Raw genomic sequence first — 27,726 nt, 5'->3', positions numbered from 1 at the left:
AATATTTCCAACAGGGTGGCAGGAACCGTGGATTGGGCCTCCACAGATCCAAATTTATAGGAATCACCAAAAAAAGGCGGAATGACAGATCCGATTTTCGGATCCACGATTCCGCCGAAGGATCGGTGGCGGATCTGTACAAGATGCGGTTCTACCTCCTGATCCTTGGGGGGACGGTTCCTGTAACATCCTCGACGAGTCTTGTTTCACTAGTATATGGTTACTATGATGTTTGATACATGTGTCATTTGAATGTGGTGGCTTTTCTTATCAAAAGGTTCCTTTCTAAAATTTGTAATTCTCACTGTATGGATATTTCATGTATATAAGCATGTTATAATTGAGTCTAACTGTGTAGTTGTTTCTATGTACAATACACCTATTCCTTTCGTTTCACAAATGTCCCTATTGTTGGAAAATGTAACTAGTTTTGATCTGTGAAAATTTTTGAATCTTTACAAATAGAAATCCAACTACAATTACTGGTTTAGCATCTCATACTTGTTATTTCATTCAACAAGTTATTTAATTAGATAAACAATGATGTAAACACTACTACAGACTACACTAACATACAGATCATAAACTACAACAATAGATGAGACAAACACAAAGGGACACCATTATTTTTCGACAACATGTCCCCGGAAAAGCCTAATGCGGGAAAATCGCTGCAACAAATATAGGGTTTGTATTATTAAGCAAGCAGAATATGAGTACAACAAGGTTGCCTCTCACACCGGCTAACCTTACAGAGAAATCACGACAACAACAAATACATTCGAGGGTTTACCTCATTCCCCAAGTCACAACTGATCCAATGAGTGATCTGACCCTCTCGATAAACATTGCGAAGTCCCTGCGCAATCACTGCGTGGGCCAGCGTCTTGCCTCTAGAACACTGCATCACCCTTTCTGCTGGATCAATTTGCTTGATGAAGACTGTTGTTCAGCCCTCCTGGCTCAAAACCTTGCTTCTCCAGCAAAATCTTGGACTACTGATGAATACTCTGCACTGCCACTGCAAGAGCCCCTCTGGACTGCGTCAGCTCTGCGTGAGCCCCTCCTGGGCTGCGTAGGCCTCTGCGCTGCCTCTACTGATGCTCAGGCTGACTCTGTGCTACATACTCTTTGGCTCGGGACTTCCCCTCCGATCCAAATCTTTGCTTCTTCCCCTCACTACAACTCATATCACTTGTTCGATTTTCTTACCAACCATGCCCCAAAAAGATCAAACTGACTAATCAACTTGCTGTATCTCCAATTGACCCTCAAGCCTCCTTTTATACTCTTCCTGTTGATGAATCAATGACCGAGATTAAGTCCCTAATCAACAACTAAGATTAAATTAGACTTGATCTTCGTCACTTAGAAGCTTCTCACCCATATTTTCATTAATACCCATTAATATTTTTATTTTCCTAAGTTTAGACTTAGGAGCCCCATTAAAAATATTAATTATTTTAATAAAACACAATCCGGGTAGAATTTCACCAAACTATTTTTGGGTCTTGGAGATCTCATGTGTTCTAGCCCCTCCACAAAATTTCAGAGCTAGAGCACATCCGGTGCTACCAAAAATCAACACTCCCTCTTAGTGAGGAATGTGCTCTAGCAATACTTCCCATCAAAAATATCACATTGATCCATGGCATCGATCCTCTTTGCTGCTGATGCTCGGCCTGCTACCCTTCATCCACTGCACTGCTGCAACCTGCATTGCTGCCCATGACACTGCCACTGCCACTTGTGAGAATTTCTGAATCTACACATTAGAAATCCGACTGCAATCATTTGTTTATCATCTCCTACTTTTTCTTTACATTTAACAAGTTATTTAATTACTTAAACAATGATTAAAACACTATTGCAGCTTACACATACATACAAATCATGAACTGAAATAAACTGAGACAATCACACAAGGGACACCGTTATTTTTGGACAATCGTCATTGGAAAAATCCAATTCGGGAAATCGGTGCAGCATATAGAGGGTTTGTATTATTAAGCAAATTTCTAAATACAACTAGGGTGCCAAATCTGGCTCATCCAACAGAGAATAAACCTGGCAGAAGTACCTCTATCCAGAGACAGATATTTTGGCAGTCTAGCAACTGGATGATCAAACCCCACAGATGACAATTGCTGTTCCTAGTTCTGGGCAATGATGGCTGCTCCAAGCTCTGTGCCAGAATTGTGTCACCTCCTCTAGGAGCTACGTCACCCTCCCAGTGAGCCTCCCTTGCTCAAAAGTCGATATGTTGAATTGCTGCTCTCTCTGCCCCACAGAAAACCCCAACGCTGCCTCTAAGGGACTGCGTTAGCCCCTCTAGCTTTTGCGTCACCCTCTCTAGAGCTGCGCTGTCTCTTCTCCTGCTCCTCTGCCTCTCTATTATGTATTCTCGGCCTTGGAATGAAGTCCCTTTGCCTAACTGCCCCTCTCTCTCTGCAACTCAAATCACTTAGCTTGACTTTCTCAGCAAACCATGCCCCAGAAAAATCGAACTCTTTGATCTCTTGGTGTATCTCCAACTGACCCTCAAGCCTCCTCTTATACTTTTCCTGTTGATGAATCAACGATCGTGATCTAATCTCTAATCAATGGCTAAGATTAAAACAGGCTTGATCCTCGTCACTTAGAACCTTCTCACCCATATTTTTATTAATACACATTAATATTTTTATTTTCCTAAGTTTAGACTTAAGAACCCATTAAAAATATTAATTATTTTAATAACTCCTCATTCGGGTGGAATTTCTCCAAACGATTTCTGGGTCTTGGAGATCTCATGTGTTCTAGCCCATCCACAAAATTTCAAAGCTAGAGCACATCAGATGCTACCCAAAATCAACACCACTGCCATTGCTGCATCTGTATTACAACTCCCTCTCAATATGCTGCATCATGCTGCCCATAACATTGCCACTGCTAGCTATTACACTGCAACTTAGTTGCTGAGAAGTAAGCAACTAAAAAAGCCACCCAAAAGTTGACACGCTGGTCAATCTGGATGTTCTTGTATGCTGAAGGTACCTCTGCTGCTAATCTGTGTTGACCCTCTGATGCTACTGCGCTTCTATTGTGCCTGCTCTGTGCCTCCCACACTGCTGCAACATTCGACTGCGCTGCTTTAGACTTTGGCACTCTAGCTTTGCCACTTTCGCTCCATCATCCCTTGCACCAACTGACTCTTGTCATTCTGCTATTGTGATTAAGGGCTCCCGTAGCCGTATGTGATCCAAGAGTTTGGGCACCTCAAGGATCCTGCACCTGTGTAGTCCTCTTGACTACAACTCAATATTGCCCCACCTCTTTTTTAGAGGTGCATGAGCACTCATGGCACAATACTCATCATCGTCCTCCTTGTTAGCTTTCGTTGGAGCAGCCTTTGAGTGAAACTTCTCTTCCTTGCCCTTTTTTCGAGGGCACTAAGTGGCGAAATGTCCCAGTTCCCCACATCTGAAGCATCTGACTTTGGATATGTCTTTCTTTTTCCTCTTCTGTTGCCCTTGCTGTCACGCTAATGCGAGAGTTGCATCCTCCTCTTCCTCCTTCTTGACTCTGATGCCTTTTCCGCTACTTCCTGCCTTGGTTAACCATCTGATCTCTTCCTATCGAAGAGCTGCCGACATCTCTTCCCAACTGGGGAGAGAAGCCCTGCCCAAGATGCTTTGGACAAAGGTCTCCCAGTCTTCAGTGATTGCATTTAGGGCAGTCTTGACCATGAACTCAGGATCTAGTGTAGACCCCATGGAAGTCAGCTGGTCTCGAATCCCTTGTAATCTGAGAAGGAAGGGATCGATTTCTTCTCCCTTCTGCATTTGGTACTGTCTTAGCTGATTCTCAAGCAACATCTTCCGTTGAACGAAAGTTCCCTCGTACAAGGTAGTCAAGGCCTCCCACATTTCCCTTGCTGTGTCCTTTTCAGCAATATGTGGGATCACATGATCCTTGACTCCATCCAAGATCATGTACTTCGCCTTTGCTTGAGACTCTTCTTATTTCTTGAGAGGATCAACATCGACTGGAAGAACAACCACTTTCAAGGCATAATCCTTGATGCGATTCTTGTTGAAAACTGCTAGGATCCTGGCCTTCCAGATGAGAAAGTTGGATGCTCCATCCAATCTGTCCTGATCCTTTAGTCCCTTAATTGCCATCTCTGCTCAAATGAGTGTCAAACATGTTCTCTTCTCCCTCTTTCGTTGATGCCCAAAAAAACTCGGATCTGGATTTCTTTGGCGTTAGAAATCCTCTAAGGAACACGTTTCCTCTAGACTCCCTATGAGTCCTGATTTCCTTCACGAAAATCCTTCTGCCAAACAATGTCGAATCACTCGTCTCCAATCCTCCTTTGCTGCTGCTTAGCAACCCGGACCTAGATTTCTTTGGCAAGAAATCTTTTAAGGCAGTGACTCCCTTTACCTTGGTTCTGTCTCCTCAGACACTGTTCTGTAACAACAACAACAACGTCCCACCAACACCACATATCTAATTTGCACGACTCCTACTGCCCTGACAACTGACTGATCTCAGCCTCTCAAGCTCTGCACTGGCCCAGAGAGCTGATGCAGTCACTGCGTGGGCTCCTCTCGGCTACTGTGCCACCTCCTCCTGACTCAGAAAGCTGATGCAGGCACTGCGTGAGCTTCTACGTCACTCCTCTTGCACTGCGTCACCCCTTCAACTGCTCCTCTGGCTCTGAAACAACGCCGTCACTCGGGACAATTGCCTCTCTACAGCAAATTTGCTGGATCTTCTCGGCTGGTGGCTTCAGTGTCCTATGATCTGCAATCGCTCTGATACCATGTGAAAATTTTTGAATCTTTACAAATATAAATCCTACTGCAGTTACTGGTTTAAAATCTTCTACTTGTTATTTCATTCAACAAGTTATTTAATTAGATAAATAGTGATGTAAACATTACTGCAAACTACACTGACATACAAATCATAAACGGAAACAATAGATGAGACAAACACACAAGGGACACTGTTATTTTTGGATAACACGTCCCCGGAAAAACCCAATGTGGGAAAACTGGTGCAGCAAATAGAGGGTTTGTATTATTAAGCAAGCAGAATCTGAGTACAATAGGTTGCCTCTCACACCGGCTAACCTTACAGAGAAATCACGACAACAAGAAATACATTCGAGGGTTTACCTCGTTCCCCAAGTCACAGCTGATCCAATGAGTGATCTGACCCTCTCGGCAAACACTGTGAAGTCCCTGTGCAATCACTGGGTGGGCCAGTGTCTTGCCTCTAGAAGATTGCGTCACCCTTTTTGCTGGATGAAGATTGCTGTTCAGCCCTCTTGGCTTAGAACCTTGCTTCTCTAGCAAAATCTCGGACTATTGACGAATACTCTACATTGCCACTGCAAGTGCCCCTCTGGACTGAGCTCTATGTGAGCCCCTCCTGGGCTATGTAGGTCTCTGTGCTGCCTCTATTGATGCTTAGACTGCCTCTCTGCTATGTACTCTTTGGCTCGAAACTTCCCTTCCGATCTGAATCTCTGCTTCTGCCTCTCTCACTGCAACTAAAATCACTTGTTTGATTTTCTCAGCAAACCACGCCCTAGAAAAATCGAACTGATTGATCAACTTGGTGTATCTCCAACTGATCCTCAAGCCTTCTTTTATACTTTTCCTGTTGATGAATCAACGGCCGAGATTAAGTCCCTAATCAATGACTAAGATTAAATTAGAGTTGATCTTTGTCACTTAGAAGCGTCTCACCCATATTTTCATTAATACCCATTAATATTTTTATTTTCCTAGGTTTAGACTTAGGAACCCCATTATAAATATTAATTATTTTAATAAAACACAATCCGGGTGGAATTTCACCAAACGATTTCTGGGTCTTGGAGATCTCATGTATTCTAGCGCCTCCACAAAATTTTAGAGCTAGAGCACGCCCGATGCTACCCAAAGTCAACACGGTCTTCATAATTGTCAGTGTACTCAAGTCATTGTGTATATCTTATGTTACAAGAAAAAGAAGAAAGAAAAATATTATTTTAAGCATGGGTTTCATGCTCCATTTTGATGGTCATCTAGGTCAAACATGTTCTTCATGCTTCTAAAGTTTGTCAAAAGATTATTTTTCTTGAGTCAAGAGAGTCCTTGTCAATTGTATAAGACTCTATTGGGCAAGTTGTAACATGTAAAAGATATTGATTTTGAGTCTAGAAAATTCTATGAGCCTCCAAGCACAAGTCGACCTAAAAGAGGGAATATAAACCCCACAAATGTGTATAAATAGAAGCATATTCAACCTCATTAACCACCAATTCGATCTCTCTCAAGAAGTTTGATTTGACACTGGGAACAAGGAGGAAGCAAGAGCGAAGGTCTAGGAAGCAAAGATAAATCAAGAAGAAGCAAGAAAATCTGTTTTTGGGCCATTTTCTCTCACACGTGTGAAAAAGCTAGGGTTCTTGCAGCTACTACAGGGTTGAAGTTGCAGGTCGAAGCTGGGGGCCGAAGTTGAAGACGGAAGCTGGTTGGAGCAAAATTGATACTTGTTGATTTGATTGATCTCTGACCTAATTGGAAAGGGCTTCTTGGAGGGCTGACTTGTTGCTTGGAGGAGGACTTGGTCTAGGGTTTTGGGTCTTGGTTTTCTCATTTGAAGCAGATTCTATAAGAACAGAAGAGATTTTTTGGGTTTTTGCCTTGGAGGGGTTTTGCCCTTACTTGGAGCTTAATTTCTGTGTCCATTGTCTTTACTATTTCTGCTCTTGATAATTGTTTGATGAAAAAGTCTAACAAAGAAACATATGAAAATAAATAAATTTCACAAGCAATTATTAAGGTTAAGGAGAATTTGAATTAATAGCTGCCCTATTGCATTCTCCAACACCTATGACATTCCTTTGAAAATCTCTTCTCTTGCAGCTTCTGGAGCTTCTCCAATCGTCTTTTATGTTTGTATGCTCTGGAATTGAAGAGCTTATACTCAACAATATTATGCTTGCTTTAAATATTTCACATATGGCATAAATAACCTGAGAGAAAAATCTATTCAGAATGAAGTCCGAAAGGGAAAGTTGCAGAGCTTTTAGGTTATTGAGAGCATATCATATAAAAGCCTGACCCAATTTCTGCCATGTTTATAGTGTTCAAACCCTGCCCATAGTTGACTGTATAATATATCTATGGGCAAGAGTATATCCTGAGAATCTTTATCCTTTTATTATATTTTGTTTACTCAGTTTGTTTTGTTTTGCAGGTTTGGGATTTCAAGGGCCGTGAGCTAAAGTTCCGATGGGAAATTGAGGTCCCATTAATTAAGATGGTGTATCACCCAGGAAATGGTATTATTTTTCACTTATATTGACTTCAAATATACTGCTTTCATCTATGTCATGGATATTTGGATTTTGGGTGGGGGTGTAGTTCTGTTCTGGCAATCATATATTGCTTGTTTTACTCAAGGATACTGTATGATGCAACTTACAGAATCTCAAATGTGCCATCTTCATTGTTCCTAGGTCTTCTAGCAACTGCAGCAGATGATATGATTCTTCGTTTATTTGATGTCACTGCTGTGCGACTTGTGCGCATATTTGTTGGGCACATGGACCGTGTCACTGATTTGTGTTTTAGTGGAGATGGGAAGTGGCTATTGTCATCTAGTATGGATGGGACCATAAGAGTTTGGGATGTAATTTCATCTAGGCAACTCAATGCAATGCGCATGGATTCAGCTGTAACAGCTTTGTCATTGTCACCGGGTATGGATATGCTGGCAACTACCCATGTTGGTCACAATGGCATCTATCTCTGGTAAGTGTTCTGACTTCTTTCAGTTATCTTGTCAATACGAGGGTGAGAGATGGCTAGGGTGTGGGCAGGGAATGCATTTTTTATTCCCATATTGGGAGAGTTCTTGGAGAGTAATATATATGCAAGTTGAATCCAAAGCACTTTAGATTGTTGAAGGAAATCCCAATCTTTCAGACAAACTTTTCAACTGTCGGCACTCGGATGTCTATTAAGACTGTTTGGTATGCTGTGTATTTTTCAGCTAATTCTGTTCCTTGTGCACACATTCTTAAAAGAAACTTCAAAAGAGTCTGTGTTTCACTTTACTAAGAGATTTTCTGAAATGGTTTTCAATGGGCTGGAATTTTTTAAGTTGTTGAAACAAGTTTGAACTGAATCTAAATAAATTAAATGTCCCTGTTTAAGTGAATACTAAGCTTTGTAGTTATTTAATATTCTGTACTTCGTACTTCTTTTATATGAAAAATGAAGAGATCACATCTTCCTTTATATTAAGTGCATATATTCTCAATGATTTAAATGTACTCCAAGTCATTAATACAACACTAAAGCATAAATTAAACTAAATAAAAAATTGACTTTCTTAATATTCCTAAATCTATAGTCCAAATGTTTGTTATGAACTAAATAAATCTATAGCATCCTTCTTTAATGGTCATTCTAGAAACTACACCAAGTTTGTTTCTAAATTTTACATTTTTTTTTAGACCCAAGAGACTTGGTGAGAATGTCCTCATTCTGTACATGAGTTGGACAATATTTCAGATCAACATATCCATTTTCTAGAAGCTGTTGAATATAATGGCAGTGGACATCAGTATGTTTTGTTTGGTAATGGAACACATGCTTATTTGCTAGCTTCAGAACTCCCTAGTTATCACAAAAATCTTAAAAAGTACTATGGAATCATCCGATTAACTTGCAAATCTTCTTGTGTTCATCCTACAGTCTCAAATATTTTGTTCGCATGTTCTGGTTTCTGAGTGTTTTCATTCTTCCATCACATTGGACTTTGAATCTCTCTTTCGTCTTTGTTGTGATTGGGTCCTGAGTTGTTCTGAAACCTCCCTTTATGTTTCTAATTTCTTTGTATGTTCTGGTTTGAGTGTCTTTGTTCTTGGATTTTGAATCTTTCTTTCTTTGTCATCATTGGGCCCTGAGATTTTTTCGAACTTCTCTGTTTGTTTCAAATTTCTGTCTTTGGATTTGCTGCTATCTGTTCTGTCACATGTTGCAAGGATTCCTGTGTGTGGGCTGTGTGAGACGTTAGCTGTCTGTTCTGGGTCAGGCTGGTCTGGTATGGCCATTCTTTTCTATTGTTACACTGTTCTCTACAGTGTTATTAGGATTGGTACTGGCTGTTCTGGATCCATCTAGGCTTTCCAACCCCTGAACTAGTTCAGTACTGAACTGACTGGTTCACAACCTCTTTGGCTGGTTCAGATGGCTTCACAACTGATTCACACTGGTGGGAACTGTTTATTTTTCAAGGGTCTTTCAAACTGATAGTTACTTCTTATGATTTCTTATGTTAATCTTTTCTTGTATTCACATTCATCATAAAGTGATTACACAGAAGATCTCAGCAGTAAGAACAAAATGCCGGTAGGATCATAAATAGACATCCAAACAAGAGACACAACAATTTACCCTGGGAAAATCCACATGGGGGAAATCTTCTAGCCGAGAACAAGGTCAACTTGACCAACAATATCACTATGGTCAAACCTGGTCAAACTACCCTTATGTGAAGTCAAACTGATGCCCGATGAACTCGGCCTGGTCTGATGTGCTAGGGCTGAATTTTGGCCTACTTCTGCATCCAAGAATATTGGTCCTGCTGCTTTGGTATGCCCAGAGACTCTGCCTTTGATTTGTCCTTAATCTGCCTCAGATTCATCTTCTTCTTTGCCTCATATTTGACTTCTTCTTTGCCTCAAATTCGACTTCTTGTTTGCCCTAAATAGTCCGAATTGCTTGCTTGAGTAGGAGGATGAAATGAATTTATATATAGTCATTTGTGATGCCAAATGGGCGTCTCTTCCAGCTTGTCGAACTTGACATTAGAATGGCTGACTTGATCCTTTTGGATCCAAAAATTCAAAATTATTTCTTTTGAAATCGTCATGAAGAACATGTCTTCTATTTTTCATTACATATATTTCAGGGGCTCAAATGAGATGAAGAACATGTCTAACATGTTGATTTGGGGTAGCATCAGATGTGCTCTAGCCACGAAAATTGGTGGAGAGGCTAAGGGACATGAGATCTCCAATACCCAGAAAGGGTTTGGGCAGATTCTAAACAGTTTGGGAGATATTAAAATAATTAATATTTTTAATGGAGTCCCTAAGTTTAGACTTAGGGAAAATAAAATATTAATGTGAATTAATATAAAACTGTGTTAGAATGGTCCAAAAGTCATGGATCAAGCTAGATCTTATCTTAGCCGTTGATTAGGGACTTAATCTCGGCTGTTGATTTATCAACGAGAAAAGTATAAGAGGAGGCTTGAGGGTCACTTGGAGAACACACAGAGTTGATGAAGATTTCGATTTTCTAGGGTAGGGTTTGCTGAGGAAGTTGAAAGAGTGATCAGAGTTGTAGCTGAGAGGCAGAGATAGTACTAGGAGGATCAACGCAGAAGCCGGGAGAGAGGGACGCAAAGCCAGCCAGAGGTTCACGCAGAGCCAGCCAGGGCTCACGTAGAGGCAGCCAGGAGCTGCGCAGTGCCTCAGAGAGCCAGCGTAGGTGACACAGAGGCTCTAAGGGCTGATGCAGTGCTTCCAAAGGTTGACGTAGGGCAAGCCAGGGTGACACTGGGCAGAGGTTGGGCCAGAAAGGGTTGACACAGTCACTAGAGGTTGACGCTGGGGTTTTCGTGGGGCAGACTAGAGCTGGGAGCTGTCAGAGTGTTTATTCGGGGTTTCAGTCGGAACATCTGTCTTCGACTGAGAGGTACTATTGCTGAGATTATTCTCTGTTGGGTGAGCCAGTTTTGACAAATTTCTCTAAGAAAAAGTTATAATAATTCTTCATCAACATCATTCAATTACCATGGTCCAAGTCAACAACTTTGATCCATGGTAAATCAACAACATCAAATAGTTACCATAATTCCGCTCTATACCTCTGACTTATGGTGCACCATAATCCTGGTCGGTACTCCTGACACATGGTACATCATTAGTATCAACTAGTCACCATAATTCTCGTCCCTTTGACACATGGTATATAGACTAGTCTTGGTTCACCATCATCTTGGTTAATGTCTTGACTCATGGTGAATCTCTGAAGGCCTCACTCTTTATGAGTAATTTTAGGCATGATGCTAAATGTGCTCACTCAACCTATCCGGAGAGTGAGCCTAATGCTAAAAGGAACTCACTCAACTAAGTGCTTTTGGGCCTCTAGGACCAATCTTCCTAATTCTGATCAACATACTTGATACTGGAAGAATGATTGTTGTGACATTCCCTGTGGGTTAATTCTCCTTGCAAACATTTCCTCGTAATCATGTAAATATAAATTAAAATGGCTGAGAAAATGGGACACATAGTCCATTGCTTGAGGAGGGATATTGCTTGATGAATTGGTTATTTTAAGTATAAGTCATGGGCTAACTAAGTGGTTTTAATGGGTTGACTGTGTATGAATTTCAACTGGAAAAATATAGGACAAACCCATGTGTCTTTTGGAAATAACTGCAAGCAAGAGAGGACAAAAAATAAAGGTAGACAATGGGTTGTGTTGTCGCTCAAATTGTACAGCAGATTTGCGACAACGCTTAGGGCAGGGGCTGTCACTCTGATCTCTGCCCTCTCCGTTTAAGTTGTCTCCTAATTGCAAACTAAGGGGGGTAGTCCCTATGGATGAAGAGATGAACTACTTGTTGGAAACCAACAAGTAAAGGAGACACAACTGAATGGCCTAGCAACTTGGTTAAAATTAATAGGCAAGTATGATTATTAAGCACCACTTGATTAGATTTATTGAGATTGTTAATTAGAGAGAAGTGTCGTAGGAGTCTATTTACTTGTGCAATGTGAATTAAATTCCAAGTTACCGGATGAATAGTTGCTGAGATATGCAAGTTCTATCCCAGATGAAATGTAAGACTTAAGGCTAGGTGAGATGCAAGCTCTTGGTTATTTTTAATTATATGCCTAATCTAGATTTACCCTTTTTCTCAATTCTTTTGCAACTAGCCTTGAATACAAGTTGTAGAGAAAATTCCAAAGGAAGGAGGCTAAGGCCTCATTAACGATACCTCCCGTGGAGTTCTAACAACCTAGGTGCCTCCGTTCCCACAAGGGATTGTTGAAATATGTAACTAGGTTTGGTCTTCATAATGACATATGTAATCACGATTTTATGTACTTGATGTAAAGAGAAAAATAAATTTATTACTGTTGTCCTTTAGGAATGGGTTTCATGCTCAAGAGAAATTTATTTTATAGGTCAAGCTCCCATTGAGAGCTTCTAGGGCTTGTTATTTAGTTTACAAGTCAATTGAGTCATTGTCATGTATGAAAGACCCTTCTTGGGCATGTTACATATTGTGAAGAAAACTATTTGAGTCAAAAGGCCCTCCAAGACCTTGTTGTGGTGCAAAGATGGAGTTGGCCTACACACATGGACAAGCTAGCCTAAAAAGGTGCAATTCGACCTAGTGAAAGACCTATATAAAGGAGACTTCAACCTCACTTGGAAGAAACACAATTCACTCACACAAGTTTGTTCACAAGAGAGGGAAATGTGCGAAGAAAGGAAGGATGAGGAAATAAGAACAAGGACAAGATCTTTGGATTGTTTTGGGGCTACTTCTCTCCACAGGTGTGAAGGAATTAGGGCATCCATTGCAACAGTAAAGGTCGAGTTGTAGAAGTCGAGTTAGGGCATCAAGGAGTTCACCTTTCAAGTCGAGTTCTCTTGGGGAGAAAATCAACTCAAGCGAAGAAGAAAGGAGAAGGATTTACCACATGTGCAAGGGCTAGGGTTTCTGCAGAAGGATTTACTGGATAGGTCGAAGTTGCAGAAGAATCTGCTGGGCATGTCGAAGTTGCAAAAGAATTTGTTGGGCAGGTTGAAGTTGTAGAAGAATCCGTTGGGCAAGTCGAAGTTGCAGAAGAATTTGTTGGGCAGGTCGAAGTTGCAGAAGAATTTGTTGGGCAGGTCGAAGTTGCAGAAGCAGGAAAAGTTTGAATTGGTCTTGGAGGAGTCTTGATCAAGGGTCTAGGTCTTGGAATTCATCAATTGAAGATTCTATAAGAAGAATAATTCTTGTGGGTTTTCCTCTCAATTGGAGTGGTTTTGGCACTGGTTGATCGCCTATATTCTTTGTCCTCTTGTCTTATTGTTCTTTATGGTTTGGTAGCCGTTTGATGAAGAGAACACTAATAATAAAGTGAAAGAAGAAACTAATCAAGTAAAAGTATATCACAAGTAGTTATCATGGGAAGAGAAATCACCTCATCTAGCTACTCCTAGATTTCTCAACATGGTATAAGAGCTAAGGTATCAAGGCAAGGAAGGGCAGCTCAAAGAAGGACACTCAAGGTCTAAGCACAAGAAAATCATCAAGAGCATCAATCTTCAAGAAGGACCACTCATCTCAAGGATCATCGCATCCCGAAGAAAGAAGACCTCAAAACCTAGATCATCCAAGTAAGAGTTATACACTAAAAAAGAACTCTTGAGAAATTCACATCACCATCAGAAAGAACAAATCTACAAGACCCTACCTCCACTCAAAGAGGGACTATTCATTGAAGCATCTTGAAGTCCATGAAAAGCAAGAAGGGGTGTTGTTATCAGCATCAAGGAATCAAGGTGATCTCCCTCTTTTTGAAAGGATCACTTTTGAAGGAAGACATCTTCATCAAAGTAGACATCTTCTATTAACATCATCATCAAAAATAAAGAAGGCATCAAGTTTAAGATATTGTCATCAAGAAGCATCTTCACTTGTCAAGTAAGTACTCTTATATTTATGACTGAATCTGCTATCAAAATGACTTCATTTGCAAGGAAAGCAACAAATTGGTTGGGTCATCAAACTTTCTTGCATAGAAGAAGAGGAAAAATTTGATCCTCATAGAAAATGAAGTCGTTGAACATGTTAAGGGTTCAATCACTAAAACTCCAAAGGGCTCAAGCCTTAGCACAGTATATGAAAAGGAAAGTAATGGCTCAAAGGATTCTTATAAAATCTATCAAGGATCCCCTCATACCTTATGTATCAAAATTGGAGACATCAAAAGAAATATATGAGAAACTAGTAGAATTGTTCTCTGTTAGTACTACTGGAGAAGTAATATCCTTGAGAAATGAGCTATACAAAATGAAGATCTCAAAGGAAGATGGAATAGCCTCATACTTTATGAGGGTGTCAGAAATAAGAGACCAACTACAAGAGTTGGGAGAAATAATGTCTGATAAAGAAATGACCACCATAGTGCTCAATGCATTACTAGAGGAATGGGGCAACTTTACATCAAGTCTCTATGGAAAGAAGGAAGCTACCCCATTTAGTGAACTTTGGTCATTCTGTAAGATTGAAGAAACTAGGCTGAACGAAAAAAGCGACGTAGGATCAAACAAACAAGTTCAAGCATTTGCTGCCATGGCTAGGAAGAAAGGAAAATTTGGAAGGTTTGGTCCTCAGAAAAAGAACAAGAAGGATATGTTGAAAATCCAATGCTATGATTGTCATGAATATGGGCACTATAAGAGAAATTGTCCTAAACTCAAGAAGGACAACAACAAAAGAGGAAGGGAAGAAGCCCATGTCATCGAAGAAGTGGAAGAAGCTGAAAAGAAGAAATCAAAGAAGGTGGAAGTAAAAGATCTCTGCTATGATTGAGATAATCTCCTCCACCTAGTTCTTTTCAGTTTTTGTAAAATATAACTATCATGGTAGGAAACATTAAAAGCATGATAGGATGCATCATTTTAGGGGATGGCATCATAATAGCATACGATTGAAGCAAGAGCTCATGTCATCAGTACAAGAAGCTTGAAATATAACTGAAGTAAATATCTACATGGTTGCAACAGTCATCATAGTAAGGAAGTAGCTCTTGGTAACCTCATTGAAAGCATAAGTAGTACTTATGGGTAGAAGAAATTCATCTAGCATAGAATTCATCATACATCATCATCATTAGGATGAAGCATTTGCAGGATGAGGATAATCAAGATTTTCCAGTGGAATCTTCATTAGAAGGTTCACCTCTTGGAAGAAGCAAGTGTTTCGCTGAGAATTCCACCTTGTATGGGATTCATTGTTTGGAAGAATGATGGTATGATGACAAAGGAGTGCATCACAAGATGGTTGAAATACTCTCAATCAAGGAAAGAAAGTTGCCAAAGGAAGTCTAGATGATCAAAAGAAGAATAGAGGTATGTATACATATGTTTGATAGATTAAGTGATGTCATCATATAGTTGCAGATAACATAGGTGAATACTCTTCCTCACGAGTATGATCAAAGAAAATTCATCTCTTCCGTTGAAAAGATGCATGAAGTCATGATTGACATATTGAAAAGATAAAATCAACATAATATGTCCTCATATGGAATATGAGGCAATTGACAAAAATGAAGGAACTATGAATGGAAGTTCTTGGGGAGCAATATGTGAAGAAAGAAATAAGAGATCATGTAAGGTGCCACTATGGCCATGTAAATCAACATTTGATGACTAGAAGAATTGGTGATGACATCTTCATAGACAAGGCATGAAGACCTTGATAAGGCTTGTAAAGAAAGGAGATCCTTGACATTGAAAATCTTGGAGATGTGCTTATGAATGTGTAGGATGTTGATGTTGCAAGCAATATGTCATGATGAAAGGCCATCACAAAAGGTAACTTTGATTAGATGTTCACTTTTGATTTTTTTTGAACAAAATCTGGATGGGTTGATACAGGGCCACCGAAGGAGAGTTGTAGATGTCACCTACAATTAGCACTCATGTGGTTGGATGAAAGATCCTAAAGGAAACATGACGTGGAAGAGGTAGCTGTATGAAGAAAATTCAGATGTCTTGTATGCTTACTATTGAGTTGCTTAGGCCTATTTTTTTGATTTATTCATCACTGAAATATTAATGTTCAGATATGATATAAATGTAAACAATGAGATAAGAAGGATGGGAATAAGAGAAGCAAATCCTTAGGCCTAGTAGGTTAACTTCAATAGCAAGTTTGCTACGTTGAGGAAAACTTGAGGCACCCAATGGAGTGTATTGACAATGATTTGACCCTTGAATACCTACAACCACCAATTGTTAGCTAGCAAACAAGGAAGAAGGTCACCAAAACCCCATGACCAAGGCAAGATGAGCCTCCTACTTCAAAAGATGGTGAAATGAGGCTTCCAACAAGTGTAATATTCTTGCAAACACAAAGATTAGCCCCCAAAAATAATTTGAATGACAAATTATGCAAACGGCTAGGGTTTAGAGGCCCTTTAGGGCTGCGGCTAGGCTTAGAAGGCCTAGAAACCCTTGCGGCTAGGTCCAAAAGTGGCCTTGAGGCTAGCGGCTAGGCCTCCAAGGGCTGGAATGATGAATCAATTAAACTTTTGGCCCTTGAAACCCTTACTTGATGGATAATAAGCCTGCAAAACCAAGATTAGCTCACAAAATGACAAAAATATGATGGAAAACCATTGCAAACCCTTGCCAAAATTCACTGTAGGCCTGCAAAACAAAGTATTAGCCTTGAAATCACTTGCAAAAATTGAAATTGAAGCCTTCTAGGACTGCGACCTAGGCTTAGAGACCTGATTAGGGTTGTGACCCTCTTAGAGAGGTTAAAAATGCCTACGGCTAGGGCTTGTAGCCCTCTAGAGTCTAACGCAAATAGCGAGGCCATATTTGGCCTCTAGGCCTTGCGGCTAGGTGAAATTAGCCTTTAAACGCCAAATTTTTTTCTTCAAACTTAAGAATCCACTTGCAAAACAATTTTAGAAGATAATTTACCAAGAAAAACCTCGGTTGCAACAACAAAAGGCCCTCTAGGGATAGTGACTTCCTCTTCCAGGCCCAGCGTCCAAATTTGGGGACTTGGGTCTTGTAGATCTTAGTCTCCAGAGCCTATATCTACGGTCTGGAGACTAAGATCTACCCCTACAAGCCCAATGCACTTCCCAAAAAGGTTGGACGACTCCTCCAAAAGCTGATGCTGGCCCTAAAACCCCAAGAATTTGGGTTGAATAGTGTCTAGTCACTTCTGCTTCAGATTTGCCTTTGAAATGTTGAGATCAAGTGCCTGCAAGATGAATAAATAGAGCCCAAGACAAAATATCTAGAAAAATCTAAAATAAAACCCCAAATTATTATTTACAAATGATAAAAATAATTTAGAAGGGTTAGGAATAATTTACAAAGTGTTCACAAATTATTTACAATAATTTACAAGAGAAAATTAGCTCTATTAAGCAAATACAACATTATTAGCCCAAGTAGATTTTGAGAAAATATTTTGATGAAGAATAATTTTAATTTATTAGCCAAACCCTCTTGCCCAAAATAAATGGTTAGATCAAAGCTTAAGGCCGAACAAGGTCGATTTCCTTCCTCGCTCTGTGTACTTGGGGTTTCCAACGGCTGGAGCAACTTGTAACTCAATGCACTTCGAAAGAATAGATTACGTTGAAGAATCTAGGGCAAATGTAGTTAATGTGATTCTTCTAGAATAGATTATGTTGAAGAATCTAGGGCAAATGTAGTTAATGTGATTCTTCTAGCATGATAACTACTTGTGAGGTATTTGTTGAAGTTTCTAATTTTACTTAATTTAGAAACCCTTCATGCACTTCTTCTGATTTATTCCTACCTACTTGTTAAGTTTTCTTTAACAAGTCATTTACAAAGTAAATACTGAAAATAAACACCAGTGCATACTCAACATATTACAGATCAGCAACTAAAAGAAACAAGAACAAACACACCACATGACACCATTATTTTTGAACCAATGTCCCCGGAAAAACCCAATGCGGGAAAAGCGGTGCAACTATCTGAGGGTTTTCTTATTAATATCAGAGTACAATCTAGGTGCCATAACTGGCCTACCCAACAGAGAATTTCCTTAGCAGCTATACCTCAGTTTGAGAGAAATCTCTTGGCTGAAACCTCGGAAAAACCTTCCGGCAGCTCCTCAGCACAAAACTGCTCCTTCAACCCCAGCATCTACCCAATCTGGACTGCGTCAACCCTCTTTGTCTCACGTTGGCCCTGTGTTAGCCTCTCTTGGCTTGCGTTAGCCCTAGGAGGCCTGTCAGCTCTGGGAGCCTCTGCGTCAGCTACACTAGCCCCTCTGGTGCTATGCGCAACACTTGGCTGCCTCTGTGTGGCCCTGCGTGAGCCCTTGCTGGCTCTGCGTCACCCTCCTTGGCTACTGCGTTACTCTCCCGACACAATCTCTGCCTTCTCTGTTCCTCTGTACTCAATGCCCCTCAACTACTCTCCCAATCACTGATTCTATCTCTCTTAGCAAACCACGCTCTAGAGAATAGAATGATTGATCATCTGGTGTGATCTCCAAGTGACCCTCAAGCCTCCTCTTATACTTTTCCTGTTGACATTTCAACGGCCAAGATTAAGTCCCTAATCAACTGGTAAGATTAGATCTGGCTTGATCCATGTCTTTTGGACCACTCTAACACAGATTCATATTAATACACATTAATATTTTATTTTCCCTAAGTTTAGACTTAGGGATTCCATTAAAAATATTAATTATTTTAATATCTCATCATGTGTTTAGAATCTGCCCAAGCCCTTTCTGGGTATTGGAGATCTCATGTGCCCCAACTTCTCCACTGAATTTCGTGGCTAGAGCACATCCGATGCTACCCCAAATCAACACTCCCTCTTAGCGAGGACTGTGCTCTAGCAATACTCCTCATTGAGTACTACTTTGATCATCTGACATCGGTACCTGTGCTGATGCTAGGCCTTCCTGCCCAACATCCTCTGCACTGCTACCTATTGTACTGTTGCCCATGGTTCTGCCACTGCCACTGCTGCATTTGTATGACAACTCCCTCTGCATCCGTGCTACTGCTGGTCCTTTCTCCCAGCACTGCGTCTGCACTGCTCCTCCTCTCATCATGCTACATCGTGCTGCCCACTGTTGCACTGTAACTTAGTTACTGAGAAGTAAGTAACTGATCTCCCAACTGACCTCCATGTTGGGCTAGAAACACCCACTGATGTTGAAGCTCCCTCTGCCGTTGACAAGTGCTCCCTCTCTCTAATCTTTGTGCTGCTGCAACAACTCTCCTGCATCTTGCACCCGTTGCAAACCTCTCTGTGCCTTCTTGCATTGGTGCAACACTCCTGTGCCTCTCGCACTGCTGCAGCCTGCTAGCTCTGCGCTGTTTCAGGACTCCTGCACTGTAGCTCCCTTTGCCGCTCCATCCACATCCGTCTCTACCCACCCAGCCAGTCCTGCTACTCCTCGTCGGGTCTCCCGTAGCAAGGTCTAATCCAAGAGGCTGGGTACCTCGAGAATGCCGCCCCTCATCGCCTGTAGTCCTCCTGACTACAACTTGATGTCTCCCCACTTCCGCTCAAGTGGTGCGTGTGCACTCATGGCACAATCATCGTCTATCAAAACTTCCTTCTCTACTCGTGCTGGCGCCGCCTTAGTCTTGGAAGACTCTCCCTTACTCTTCTCCCTTGGGCACTGAGTCGCATAATGACCCATCTCCCCACAGTGGAAGCACTTCATCTTGGAGAAATCTTTCTTCTTCTGTTTCTCCTGCTTTCCCTTAGATGCTAGGGCCACATCCTCCTCCTCCTCCTTGACCTTGATCCCTTTGCTGCTGCTACCAGTCTTTGACTGTCATCTGATTTCTTCATGGAAAAGAGCTGCCCACATCTCATCCCAAGGTCAGAGAGTCCCTCTGCCCAGGGTACTCTGGACAAAAACTTCCCAATCTTCTGAGACAACATTCAGGGCTGTCCTCACCATAAGTTCCTGATCCGGTGTTGCTCCTATAGTAGTCAACTGATCTCGGATGTCATTTAGTCCTCCGAGGAAGGAGTCAATAGTTTGACCCTTCTTCGTCTGATACGACCTCATCTAGTTCTTGAGCAGCATTCTTCTTTGTACAGAAGTATGCTGGTAGAGGTTCTTGAGAGCCTCCCACATCTCAACTGCTGTTTCCTTCTCGGCTATATGTGGTACCATATGATCCTTGACCCCATCAAGGATAATGCACTTGGCCCTCGCCATCGCCTCCTCATACTTGTCATTATCATTGGGGTCAACTGGGATAGCTATAACCTTTAAGGCGAAGTTCTTGCCACGATTCCTGTCAAGCACTGATAAGATTCTGGCCTTCAAGACTGCGAAGTTCGATGCTCTGTCCAGTCTATCCTGGTCTCTTACCATGTGAAGTGCCATGACGCTCCTCTACTTCCCTCCTGGAAGTTCTTTGTTTGACTCCTCTGATTCTCTACTTCCCGTCTGGAAGTTCTCTTATGGACTCCCTCTGAGTCCTGATTTCCCCCCTGGAAATCCTTCTGCTGCTTGTTGAGATGGCCCCTACTCTGATCATCTTGTGTAACTGCACTGCTGCTCCAGGTTCCTCAAGCTAGAAACCCTTGGTAACAACTCCTCTGGCCCTGCTCTGTCAGGTACCGTTCTGACTGGAGTACCTCACCAACTCCACTCTGCAATATTCCTGCAACCTTCTAGATCCCAGCAACTGCCTCTCTGTGAACTGTGTTAGCCCTTCTCTACCTCACGCTGGCTTTGCGTTACCCTAGATGTGTCTGCGTCAACCCTCTGGCCCTTTGCGTCAGCAACGCTAGCCTCTCTGAGGCTCTGCGCAGTTCTCGTCTTCTTCTGCATGGCTCTAGCTGGCTCTGTGTCACACTTCCTTGGCTTTTGCGCTGTTAGAAACAACTTCTGTCACTTGGGACAACTGTTTTCTGCTGCTATTGCTCCGCTCGGTTGATGTCTCTTAGTCCTGCTGTGATCTACAATCACGCTCTGATACCATGTTGAAGTTTCTAATTTTACTTAATTTAGAAACCCTTCATGCACTTCTTTTGATTTATTCCTACCTACTTGTTAATTTTTCTTTAACAAGTTATTTAGAAAGTAAATACTGAAAATAAACACCAGTGCATGCTCAACATATTACAGATCAACAACTAAAAGAAACAAGAACAAACACACCGCATGACACCATTATTTTTGGACCAATGTCCCCAGAAAAACCCAATGCGGGAAAACCAGTGCAGCTATCTGAGGGTTTTCTTATTAAGCAATATCAGAGTACAATCTGGGTGCCGTAACTAGCCTATCCAATAGAGAATTTCCTTAGCAGCTATACCTCACAGTTTGAGAGAAATCTCCTGGCTGGAACCTCAGAAAAACCTTTTGGCAGCTCCTCAACAAAAAACTGCTCCAGCAACCCCAGCGTTTGCCCAATCTGGACTGCGTCAGCCCCTCTCTGTCTCACGTTGGCCCTGCGTCAGCCTTTCTTGGCTTGCGTCAGCCCCAGGAGGCCCTGCGTCAACTTTGGGAGCCTCTGCGTCAGCTACGCTGGCCCCTCTGGTGCTCTGCGTAGCACTTGGCTGCCTCTGCATGGCCCTGCATGAGCCCTTGCTAGCTCTACGTCACCCTCCTTGGCTGCTGCGCTGCTCTCCCGACACAATCTCTGCCTTCTCTGTTCCTCTGTACTCAATGGCCCTTAACTGCTCTCCCGATCACTGATTCTATTGCTTTTAGCAAACCCCGCTCTAGAGAATAGAATGATTGATCATCTGGTGTGATCTCCAAGTGACCCTCATGTCTCCTCTTATATTTTTCCTGTTGACATCTCAACGGTCAAGATTAAGTCCCTAATCAATGGCTAAGATTAGATCTGGCTTGATCCATGTCTTTTGGACCACTCTTAACACAGATTCATATTAATACACATCAATATTTTATTTTCCCCAAGTTTAGACTTAGGGACTCCATTAAAAATATTAATTATTTTAATATCTCCTGATCTGTTTAGAATCTGCCCAAACCCTTTCTGGGTATTGGAGATCTCATGTGCCGCAACCTCTCCACCAAATTTCGTTGCTAGAGCACATCCGATGCGACCCCAAATCAACAATATTTTAATTTTTCTTCTTAGCACATTCTTCATTTGTTCTTATTAGAGTGTGTCTTATATTCATCAAATAGTTACCAAAAACAAAGAGACAAGAACACAAGATATTGGCTTTCTGCTAGGGCCAAAACCTCTCCCTCTTGGAGAGGAAAGCCCACACAAAATTCTTCTTATAGAGATTCCAATTGACGAATACCAAGACCATGACCCTTGGCCTATTATGCCACTCCAAGACCAACACACCAATCCTCTTCTTTGTCATTGTTGAGATCATCATCATTGTTGCACCATCATCGAGGTCTTCATCAACGAGATCACTGTACCATCCAAAATCTTGTACCTTTGTCCTCATCTGAAGTTGCAGAGAAGTCCGAGTTTTTTCTGTCTCTCTGTGGTGACTCTAGCTGCGTATATATAGTTGTTTGTCCATGTATTCAAGCTGACATGAACCAGTGAACCGTTGTGTCTCCATATGTGAGTTGACTTGATATTTATATACATTTTGAGGCCGACATAACTGCTTTCTTCATTGTTTTGCTTGGTGCCTTATTCAAGAGGATGATCTTTAGAAAACGAATTGCCCCATAACACAAATAAATTCATATCTTCATGAATACTTATCGGAATCGGATGATCTTTAGATCAATCCTACACCTCTCGATGAGAGGGATCCAAGAAAAATATCAGCTGCCATTAATAAGATGACCCACCTGGAGTTTTGCGCTAGTTTCCAATTTTAACAGACATGGATTGAGTTCTAGTTAATCTTAGCCATTGATTAAATTTTAATCATGGCCGTTGATGCCTTAACGAGAGATTATAAGAAGAAATTTGATGGGGGTTGGAGAACACACTTGAGACACCAATAGTTTGAATTCACTGACAGATCAAACTCTAGAGTAGTAGCGCTGAGTTGTCACAGAGAGAGCTAGTGAGCTTGAAGCAGTGAAAGAGGGGCAGGGACAGTAAGGCCGGAGGAATATTTTCCAGTTTCGGTGAGTGCACTGCAGAGAGGCAGTGAGTGTCATAGAGAGGCAGCGTAGATCCATGCAGAGGCAACATAGAGCTTCAGAGGGGATTTTGTATTTTGCTGGGGAGCAGTGATTCAGTGGCAGAAGACGAAGTTAGAGGCTGGAGGCCAGAAGGGTCCATCTTCCAAACAACAACCGATCAAATAGCAAGAGGGAAGCAGTTCTGAGTTGTGGGACACACTACTGTGTCAGCTGACGCAGGGATTGCACATAGGCAACAGAGAGCAACTCAACTTGAGCCAAGCTCAGTGTCAGAATGCCAGTGGGAGTGAGATTTTTCTCACTAGACTTATTGTCAGTCATTTCTCTGTATGGATTGCTAGATTTGAGCATCCATAGTTTTGTACTCAGATTTACTATTGCATAATATTAAAACCCTCAGTTGTTGCATCGGTTTCCTTGAGTTGGATTTTTTTGGGGACTTAGTCCAAAAATAATTGTGTATTTGTGTGTGTGTGCATCTATTCTTCCAGCATTATTTTTAATCCGCAATATTTTATTTGTTAAACCTGCAGTGTATTAGTTTCAATATTTATCATAGAACGCAGTAAATAATTTGTTTAGTTTATGTAACAAATAGAAGAAACATAATTAGTTGTTGCAGTAGGATTCGGGGTTTATCGAATTTTCAGATATGAAGATCACAAAACAAGAGACACAATATGTAGGCACTATGCCAGGGCAAAACCCCCCTCGAGGGTAAAACCCAGTAAAAAATTCTCTTCCTTTCAATAGTATTCTTTGAGACTCTTCACTCTAGACAAAGACCAAACCTTCCCTCCACACCAAGTCAGCCTCCTAGATCTTCGACCTCTTTTCCAATAACTTCGACTATGTAGGAGCTTTCGGCATTAGGCAGTTTCTGGCATCAGTGGAACTTGGAAGACTTCGATCTCCCAAACTAGGGCACGAAACAAAGAGAGAGAGGAACCAAAAGTTCGATTTCTTCTTCTCCTTAGACTCTACCCAACTCACACTTCCTTTAGCTTCCTTCGACCCACTTTTCACTTCTCCATCTTCCTTCGAGATATCGAACTAGCTTGAGATGAGATGCTCCCAATGAATTCGAGTTGCTTCTATTTATAGGCTTCACAGGAGGTCGAATTGGTGTCCTTAGGCCGATTTGATCTCTTCTAGGTCGACTTGGTGTGGAGGATACATAAATTATATTGGACTCAATACTAAACTTTTTTACATGATTCGAAAACCCAAGAAGGGTCTCTCTGAATATGCAATGACTCTATAAACTCAACATTAATTCTAGGAGTCCACAATGGGGACTTTGACTAATATAATGATGACCCAAGCAGGAAACCCATGCTTTAATAAGTCATTGTTACAATAATAAAAATTCTTTTCTTTATTCTTTTGACAAGTGCATTTGATGACGACTCAAATACATTAATGAAGACAGAACCTAGTTACATTTTCCAACACAAAGTTCCCAGAGTTCCTCGGTTTTCATGCCAAAAATTGAGGCTTGCCAAGACAGAAATGCCCTCAAAAGATTGAACCAAAATTTTGTCTAGAAAATGAAAGTCAATGCTGGTCAAAGTTGCAGTCTGCTTCAAATTTCCTCCATCTGAAATTTCATCCTTCTTTTCCAGCCCACATGTGTGAAGGGACCCTGGAATTTGTACGAACCAATGAGGAGAAGGGAGATGAGAAGTTGTGAGATGATGTGTGTCCAAATGAGTTGGAGGTCACTTGTATTTATAGGCGTTGGAGGAGGGCTAATTAGTCTCTCTAGGCCAACTTGACAATTTGTGCAATTGTGGGCTTCACTTCAAAAATCCACTTCCCCTTGTCCAAATCAAGTGCTTCAAAAGTCAAAATTGTTTCGCTTGAAAAGAGGAATCTAGTCCCATGGTTGGAATTTGTCACTAAGCTGCCAAAAATTAACACTCCCTCTCAACTAGGGAGAAATTCCAACTGCATCATGTAATCAACTTAAGTACCCTGTCATCACATCATATCTCATCTTTGTTCAACTCTATTTGCTGAAACATTCTCGAATCTAAAGAAGGAGAATCATAGGGGAGCTTCAACTACCACCCTCTATCCATCGGGGAGCCACTTGCTACCACCTGGATTCACTGCCAGCGGGGAACCAATTCTACGACCTAGGAAACCTCTGCCAGTGGGGAGCCAATGCTACATCCTGGGAAACTCTGCCAACGAGGAGCCAATGCTACAGCCCAGAAAACTCTGACAACCTCCTCAACATGACCGAGAAGAGTCAAGTGATAAAACACCTGCATCTCTAGCTTGAGGGGAATGCCACTTACCATAAATAGTAAGGGTCACGCCTAACTCAAGCAGCGAACACCCATTTGGCAGATGGGTGGGAAAGACAGATGCCAACTGAGGTATACTCTGCATAGACCAAGATAGGGGAGCAACATCTTCGACCCTATGAGTGACATCCTATTGTCTAGAGTTTCCTCAACCCTAGGAGCTCTACATCTCAATTCCTCACCCTGGGAGCTCAGACAGGGGGGAAGAGCCGACTCAGTGTCCTCGGTCAACCCGAACCCTTGCTCAGAAGGGTCACATCAATCCATGCTTCAATCTGGTCATCAATCGAAGTAAGACGAAATTCGATGTATCCATATAAACCCATATCTCATACCACATTCCTTCCTATGCTTAACCACTGGAGGCCCGCTACTTGTTAGGAATAGATCGTCAAGATACAAAGTCAAAGTCAAATTCATACCTTGGACCAGTTTGCTTCTTGAGATATTAAGCTTCATGAAGTAATTGTCAATACATACATAGGCTCATGGTGCTTGCTTCAAACTGCTAATGAGAGACTTCCTATCCTATACATCAAACCTTTGAGAGTGATCGATACACACTTCCTCCTTGTACCTTTTAAAGCTAACGTCCCAAGCATTTTTCTTCATAATTGATTCTTCGGCCATAGTATCCTTCCAAACCTGTTTTCTCACCGCTCCAATATCCTGTTCGGAATTATCATCGGACTTGATCTTGTTAGAGGGGAATGGTCCCTTGGACTTCCTTTTATTTCGGTGCCATATCTTACTCTGATGATTGGTTTAGTGGATCTTTGCTAAAAAGAGGTCTTCCAATGACTCTATATAGTCCTCCCACTCTAGTATTGAAGAAAGTGTAACTAGGTTCCATATTCATAATGACATGATCTTTGTATTTGATGTAATAAAAGGAAATAAATTATTTTTGTAATCTTGCTACATAGGTTTCATGAGCAAGAAGTGTCACTAGGTGAAAGACTTCTTCTTGATGTCTTTAGGATTTATTTATATGTCAGAGAGTCATGTCATGTGTATAGAAACTCTTCATGAGTTTATATAAATATGTACAAGTCTTCAAAGTTGTCTAACAACCCTCCAAGACCAAGATCAACGCCTCAAAACAAGCCTCTCAAAGTCTGCAAGCGAAATCAAGAAGAAGATATTCATGTCGGCTCCAATATCAAACTAATTAGGAAAATGAAAGTCACGTCGGCTCAAGAAAGAGTCATGACGGCTCACAAACTCACGCCGACTTGCATATATGGGCAAATTACTATAAATACCCACGAAAGGGTCAACAAAAGACAATAAGAAATTTCGCATTTTTGTCTCTTTGAATTTTTAGGTGAAGGAGCCGCAGTGAAGAAGGCATAGAGCACACAATCAAGGAAGAAGATCTCACTCTGAAATCTCACATGGAGAAGCAGGTCTGCACTAGGGTCTGACTGCACCTCGGCTAGGGTATTAGGTGTGGTCATGACAAGAACTTGGAGGTATAATGTGGACATAGAATTGATCAATGTATTGGGCTAAATACTCTTGCCATATCTATGAATCAATACTAGGATTGATGAAGAAGGGACCTCATGCTAGTAGATCTCGGATGGACGAAGAGGACTACGTATCTATTACAGTCTCAGCTTCATGGAGATCATGCTATCTCAATCTTGGCATACGTATATATGTATATCACATTATCGACATAACAAGGAGCAACAACATCACTCACAGTCTTGACTTACATAGAGGGTAAGGATCTCAGGGAAAGAGTGTAATCACAATCTCGGTGGACCTGTTCCATGACAGTGGATGTATGTGATGAAAGAACCTCAGAATCCTGACTGTCTTCATATAGCCTCAGTCTCACTATTTGGAAACTTCTGTTATAACGTATGCTCTCTGCTGCTCACAATCAGCATGATGATGATTCTAGCTAAGGTTTAGTGATGATTCAAGAATGGTGTAGTAGTAATGAAGCCCTCGGTACATTGATCAAGGGAGAGAATTAAGATCACAATGAAGATCTCAATAGAGACGAGATCTCTATAATATGATGAAGACGCTATGATGAAGATCTCAGTGATACAACAGTGATGACTTCAGCAGTGCAGTAGTCATGACGATCTCGGCTAGGAAGAGGATAAGATGTCTTGGTCTTGGAGAGGCTAACTATGTCAAGGGTCATGGTCTTGGTATTCGTCAATGGAATCTCTATAAGAAGAATTTTGCATGGGTTTTCCTCTCCAAGAGGGAGAGGTTTTGGCCCTGCTAGAAAGCCAAAACATTTGTGTTCTTGTCTCTTTTGTTTTGATAGCAGTTTGATGAAGCTAACATACACATGCTAATAATGAAGTAAACATTAAGCCAAGATAAATTGTTTAAATACTTCACAAATTGTTATCATGTCAAAGAAGAATCATCTTAATATGCATGCCCTAAGATTCTTCAACATGGTATCAGAGCGATTGGTTCAACAATCAAG

The 27,726-nt window shown here is 41.3% G+C and overlaps 1 protein-coding gene across 4 annotated transcripts in view; it reads left to right on the top strand.

Annotated features, from left to right (window-relative positions):
• The window catches only part of LOC149258929 (uncharacterized), a 324,467-nt gene that overhangs the window by 224,623 nt on the left and 72,118 nt on the right, over positions 1–27,726 (top strand). For all 4 annotated transcript variants that reach the window (XM_089416798.1, XM_089416805.1, XM_089416809.1 and 1 more), the window contains 2 exons: positions 7,243–7,327; positions 7,505–7,799. In XM_089416798.1, the coding sequence (XP_089272924.1) occupies positions 7,243–7,327; positions 7,505–7,799 (380 nt within the window). The remainder of the gene's footprint in view (positions 1–7,242; positions 7,328–7,504; positions 7,800–27,726) is intronic.

This window comes from Pinus tabuliformis, chromosome 6 (genome assembly GCF_031772625.1).
Source record: "Pinus tabuliformis cultivar Carrire ecotype Pingquan chromosome 6, CPIR1, whole genome shotgun sequence".
Classification (NCBI taxonomy): domain Eukaryota; kingdom Viridiplantae; phylum Streptophyta; class Pinopsida; order Pinales; family Pinaceae; genus Pinus; species Pinus tabuliformis.
The sequence above is the reverse complement of the archived record's forward strand: the minus strand, read 5'-3'. Positions and strand labels throughout refer to the sequence as shown.